The sequence below is a fragment of the Abrus precatorius genome, unplaced genomic scaffold (assembly GCF_003935025.1).
Source record: "Abrus precatorius isolate BTA unplaced genomic scaffold, Abrus_2018 Scaffold6, whole genome shotgun sequence".
Lineage (NCBI taxonomy): Eukaryota > Viridiplantae > Streptophyta > Magnoliopsida > Fabales > Fabaceae > Abrus > Abrus precatorius.
The window spans coordinates 12,805,468-12,811,816 of NW_020874406.1; the positions used below are offsets into that span (position 1 = coordinate 12,805,468).

The 6,349-nt window shown below is 32.3% G+C and overlaps 1 protein-coding gene across 1 annotated transcript; it reads right to left on the minus strand.

Moving 5' to 3' along the window:
* Nucleotides 1-2,300: 2,300 nt before the first annotated feature.
* Nucleotides 2,301-5,645, minus strand: LOC113869902 (protein DETOXIFICATION 49). Its single transcript, XM_027506421.1, has one exon. It carries the CDS (start codon nt 5,295-5,297, stop codon nt 3,702-3,704), a length of 1,596 nt encoding a protein of 531 aa, XP_027362222.1. The 5' UTR covers nt 5,298-5,645; the 3' UTR covers nt 2,301-3,701.
* Between the last annotated feature and the right edge of the window lie 704 nt (nt 5,646-6,349).

Genomic DNA, 6,349 nt, shown 5'->3' on the forward strand with positions numbered 1-6,349 from the left:
TGAAATATTAAATAAATTACTTTTGCAAGTGTAAATATACATTTTATAGCGTTACATTTAGAAAAGAAATTGTATTGATAAAAAAGTAAAATTTGTCAATTTAAATTATTGGTTGTTTTAAAGTGAAAATCACGTTATTTATGGTTAATCTAGTTTAAAAATTTAAACGTAAAAATACTATGTTAATTATTTTAATAAAAATATTTTGACTAATATTATAGCAGGAAAGTTGAGCTGTTCAGTTCAAAAACATGAGATTATTTTCAGCATAAATTAGAAAAAAAAATTAAGAATAGTTTAACAAAGCTACAAGGAAAAGTCAATCTTTTCTTTTATTATTACATGAAAAGTTTGAAAATAAAATGAAAATTAAATTTTATAAACAAACCGACACCTCAATTATCCTTTCCACTTCTACTCCAAAATTAAGAGTACATTTGTCACCTTTTGAAAGATTGCATCTTGTAAAACTTCTTCGAACTACTTTAAAAATTTTCACACCACTCTTGGGAAAGAATGTAGTGAGTGACTTCATATCTAAGACATAAGACATGTTAATCAATTTTAGGAGGTAAATTCTACAAAAGGAAAAGTAAACATACAATTTTTTAGTAATATTTTCACAAACTAATATTATATGGGTATGTTTGGATAAGTTACTTAATTAAATATTTATTTAATAAAAATTTTATACATAAAGACTTATATTTAATCATCAAAATTATTAAAATAACTTAAAAAATTAATGTACACATGGGACACGCAAATTAAAAAGCGGAAGAAAAAGAAAAACACTAATTAAACATGGTAGCAGTAGCCGTCCCTCTAAATATGCAGCATTCCATCTGCATTCATTGGTTTGGTGTATATCTGTTTAATAATAATTTATTTGATGATTCACCCAACTTGCCCACAAAAATCACGTTGTACTTATCTTATCGTTGTCTTGTAGTAATGAGAGAAACTTTTAAATTAAGCTTTTCTTGTTTTCTTCAAATCTCAGTGTATTGTCACCATTACATTGTTATTCCCTATCATATTCATATATTATATGCAGGTTAAAGAAGCCGGCGAGGACCACTGTCTTGTTGTTGTAAGTAATTCAGAGCCAATGAATTTTCCGGCGGCTTTCTTTCCGCTGCTGTATATCATTTTTAGTTCTCTGTCAATCCTATTCTAAATTAATTAATTTGCCCGATCATTCTAACTGTGAAAAATGAGTTCAATATGGAAAATAAATATGCAAAAATTGATTTTAATAAAATAATTTCAATACTTAGAACTCGCAAGAACCTGCTAAATGACGCTCGGCCAAAACCCAAACTTGTGAAGACTGAAAATAGTAATCCTTCCTCTTTTCTTTATCCTTTTTCAATTCAAAGGATTTTTTTTATTTTCATTTATATATTTTTAAAAATATAAAGTAACATTAATTATATATTTTTTATTTTTATCTAACTTTTAATATTTTGCATAGCTATTATAAATAAAGATAATAATAATATTTTTTAATGTAAAGAATACTATTAATTTTTTTAGTTTTTATGTTATGTTTACAAAAACAATATAAGAAATAAATCTCTAAATTATTCCTTGATATTTATTATATGTATTTTAGATAGTTTAGTCACTAAAATTTCTTAACTTTGTATTAGTCAACAATTTTACTAAACGTAATTTATTTTAATCTTTTAACAAAAATGACAATAAAAATTAAAATATTTAAACTCGTACACTCGCAAAAATTAATTTAAGAGTTCATCAATGAAAAAAGAAACAGAACACTTTAAGTAACATTTAAAAAGAGAGTTAAAGATCTTGAATAGAAATTGAATTTAAAATTAGAGTTTGAGACTTGAATGAGGATTGAACGTGAAAAGAAAAGAAATATATTTAGCGAATTGAGAAAAGAGTTGAACGGGATGTAGGGTCGACTCTAGCATATATTTGAATAGAATACTATAATACTTATATATTTGAACTCAAATTCAAGTAATTTGAGTTAAATAATATTACAATTTTTAAAATTAGAGATAATATTAAACACTTGTAACAAGTGATACAGAGGTATGTAATTTTTTTTATCAGACATAAAAATAATGATAAAAAGAGAAAAAAAAACATATAATCAATAATGTGACATATATGTAAAACGAAAACTCATAATATTATATATATATATATGGTTTTTAATATTTGATGTAAAGTATATTATATAATTATTTTAATATATGGTGGCGCTAGTTTATCAACCTCAATGAATGACCGTAATATTTTTTTTTTTTTTATTTTGACAAGCGGGTTGGAGGATTAATTCGTTTATCTACAGAAAATAAAAATTACTAGTCATTTATAAATAAAAACGATTTCGTTTTCGATTCACTTACAAAATATTTGAGCGACGTCATATAGTCATATAAAACGTAGACTTTTATTATTATTATTAAAAATTGTAACTTTTTAAATGTGAGTTTATATAACTATTTTACTTAATTATACAAGTTTAACAAAATTAATACAGGCCGCACCAACAAAAGCCTTAACGTTAATCTTCTTAATATTTTTTAAATAAATACTAAATAAAAATGATTGCATTTAATATTTTAGAAATGTAAAATGTATTTAATTTTGTCTTAACAAGTTGTTTAGGCTTAGTAAAAGATATTGTAAGTTGTATTTAGAATTAGCATTAGTCACCGCATGGACTAGCATGTAAAATTTAAGTGCTGTTTTATTTAACGGAACCCCTTGAAAGAGGTGTTTCTACAATGAATTTGAGGAAAGAAATTGTCGATTGAAACGGCTAGAACCTAGAGAGTTGATTGTTTATACAATTATACCGTAATCGTAAAAAGATCATGGTCTCCTTCGCTGAGCAAGAAACATCCTAGAGGCTACTTAAGTCTTGGAACATTCTAAATTCCCTATCTTAAAACACGTCAAATTTTAGGTGTGCAACTGGAATCCTCTTTATTTATTTTTAAAGTCACCTGAAGGGGTCATTAGAGTAATCAAACTATGACTTATCAATTTTCGTCGTCAACCAACCGACCCAAGTCCACGACTATTCAAAACGCGCAATCCCACTCGCCACCCACCATCTCTCATCCGCAACGGCAGGATTCAAACATGTTTTTTTTCCCAATAATTACCATTCCGAACACTGTCTTACGCCTTTTATTTTTTTCATTTGTTTTTTTTTTCAGCACATTCTCAATCACCTTAGAATGATTACTTTTATATTTTCTTCTGTAACAACCGTGGTTAGGTCGGGAATCCAACGATTTAGATATGCCCTATCCATGTAATTAATTAAACGGTATTTTACAGTTTGCCTAAACCATAATTTATATATAATTTTTATTATTAAAAATAAAAAAACATCACAAAATTAAATATATTAATAATAGTAAATCTTAAATTTTTAATAAAAAAAAATTTTTTTTAATTTTTTTTATCGTATGCCCCTCAAAAATACCTTAAAAAAAACCTTCAATTAAAACAGACAAAACGCATTCCTTTGTTCTTAAACAAGTGCGGATGAAAAGAAAGAGCGAAAAATGGAATGCGTTTCTGCATCTTTTACTGAATGTACAATTAAAATTAGTACAATCAACTGATCAAGAAAGAATCAATTTATCTCATAAATATTTGATGTAAAATATAAAAGAATCGATCGCGTGTGACCACGATATCATCAATCAAACAATTGAATCAGAGCATTTCTGATCACGCTCTTCTTCCTCAACTACCACATTTTGCTCTCCTTCTTCGCTAGGATCAGATGAAGTAAGTTCCTTGGCTCTTTGGACTTGACCTTCCCAGTTGGTGCGAGCCAACACGAACAACATGGTGACCATACAAGAGCCTTGAGCCGCCAAAAGACCGAGCCACAAGCCTTTGAAATCAAAGCCTGCAAAGAAACTCAACCACACTGCAACCGGCATTCCCACGAGGTAAAAGCAACCCAAGTTTATGTTTGCTCCCAATTTGGGCCTGGCGGTTCCCCTCAAAACTCCGCATACAGTTGTTTGAGGACAATTTCCAAGTTCACACAATCCAATAATAGGCAACACCGTCGACGTCAAAGCAATGATTTGCGCATCACGTGTGAACATAGAAGCCCACACATGTCTCACCGAAACCGCAAAGAACAAGGCAGAGAATCCCAGAATGTAACTGAAACATAGTCCCACTAGCGCCGCAAGTTTTGCCTTTTTAGGATTCCCTGCACCCAGTTCATTTCCCACACGCGTGGAAACGCCGATGCTTAAGGAAGATGGGAAAATATATATCAATGCAGTAGTTTGAATTAGAACACCCATGGAAGCAACGGTTGCATGGGGATTAATCAACAACCCACAGAGTAAAATCATGATTTCATACCACCACCATTCAAGACAAACCGAAACGCAACTTGGAATAGCTAAGTTCAAAAGAGCTTTCCATCCCTTGAAGCAACCATTGAGTGAAAATCCAGGCCATGTTTTTGTATGTATACCAGAAACCCAGATGTAAATAATGAGTGAAACTACAAGGTTGAAATTTGTCCAAACAGCACCTAAAGCGATGCCTTTGATTCCAAGCTTGAGCACAGATACAAGGAAGTAATTGATGGGGACGTGAAGGAGAATAGAAAGAGAAGCAGTGTATGTGAGAGGCAGGGTTACTGATTGGCTACGAAGATAGATTCGAAGAGGGTGTAGAAGCGATTGTGCTACGAGATCGGGAAGAGAAAAAAGTATGAAAGATTGAGCTTCGCTGGCAATATCTTCTTGTTGACCGCAAAGGAGCAATATTTTCTTCATGTTGAGCCACAAGAATGAAATGAAAACTGAAGTTAGGAGAAGCAGAACCACTGTCCTCTGCATCGCGAGGCCCAGAAGTTTGAATCTTTTGGCTCCAAAAGCTTGACCACAGATGGGTTCCATCCCCATGGCAAGACCCGATAGAACGGAGTAGCCTGTGATGTTGGCAAATCCAATTGCAAGAGATCCACCAGCCAGAGCAAGTTCACCTACACGACCAAGGAACAGCATGGAAATGATGGAGCGGGAATAGAGTAATAGGCCAGTTAACACCATGGGTAATGCTATGTTGGCTATGCATTTGGCTTCCTTGAGGGCCAGAGAAAAATTGCTTTTTTGTGGTTTTTGGGGTTCTTGTTCGAATGTTGGGGATTTGGGGATCAAAAGGGTGAACATGTCAGGCTCAGGCTCCCGAATTTTAGCTGTGGGTTCATTTGGATGGCCCTCATTGTTTTCACCCAAAGTAGAGGTTGATGATAATTGGCACATGGCTTGGATAGGATAGCTTTCAATGCATGCAGACAGAGAAGACAGAGAGAGGGGGAGTGCGTGTTTGTGTGTAAATCACAAAATGTTTTGCATATTGCGATAGTGTGGCATGAGGTATTTAAAAGGGAAGGGTTATGCTGAATTAGTTGAAGATTCTTGGACGTATGTGGAATTGTGGAGTGTGAGGGACGGCCACTAATGAAAAATTGAAATGGAAATAGAAATAGAAGGATCAGGTAAGGATCAGGTTGAAAGAGTGTTGGCTCAACTCAAATGCCTCACAATGTTTTTCCAATTTCAAGCGTCCTTTTATGACCAACCATATATCGTTGGTGCCTGCAATCAAAGGTGTTTGAGGTGTAAGCGCACTGGCATTGGACGTAATATATAAAGGGATGAACCCATTCAACCAAATAAAGGTCAAAAGCGTAGTAATAAGAAAACGAGTTAAAATGGGCATTGAATGACTATTTAACTCCTCTACTTAAATTGTGGGCCGTTAAATTTTGTAGCCTTTAATCGCAATTAAATTCATGAACCAGTCGATAGCATGAAGAACGTGTTAGGATTGGTGTATACGAACCAAGAGGCAGAATCGGGTTTAGACGGTTTTTACTTTTCAGGGAGAGAGGACCCACTGTGAAAATGGCAGCTTGACTTACTGTTGTAAGTTGAGTTTCGGATTCTTTATTGTTAAGATTCATGTGAAATCAATGTCATGTCGGCATAATTAAGTTCATGTAACAGGATCAAAATCCATCGTGTCTTAAATTCGAGCAAGATAAATTTGAGAATGAAAAATTCTTAACAGTTGTCCAAACAATGCTTTTGCGAATATTAATTTGATGTTCTTTATTTTCATGCACAAACGAATTTTATAAATATGATAGGGAGGGAGTGAATTTTTTTTCTTCCTAAATACCAAGAAAAACATGAGAGGGCGTAAATTAAGTACGGTTACAACAACTTTATTCACTTTAAATTTGTATTGATTAAAATTTATAAATTTACATATTCAATTTCGAAAAAAGTTAATGACTTACTTATACTTT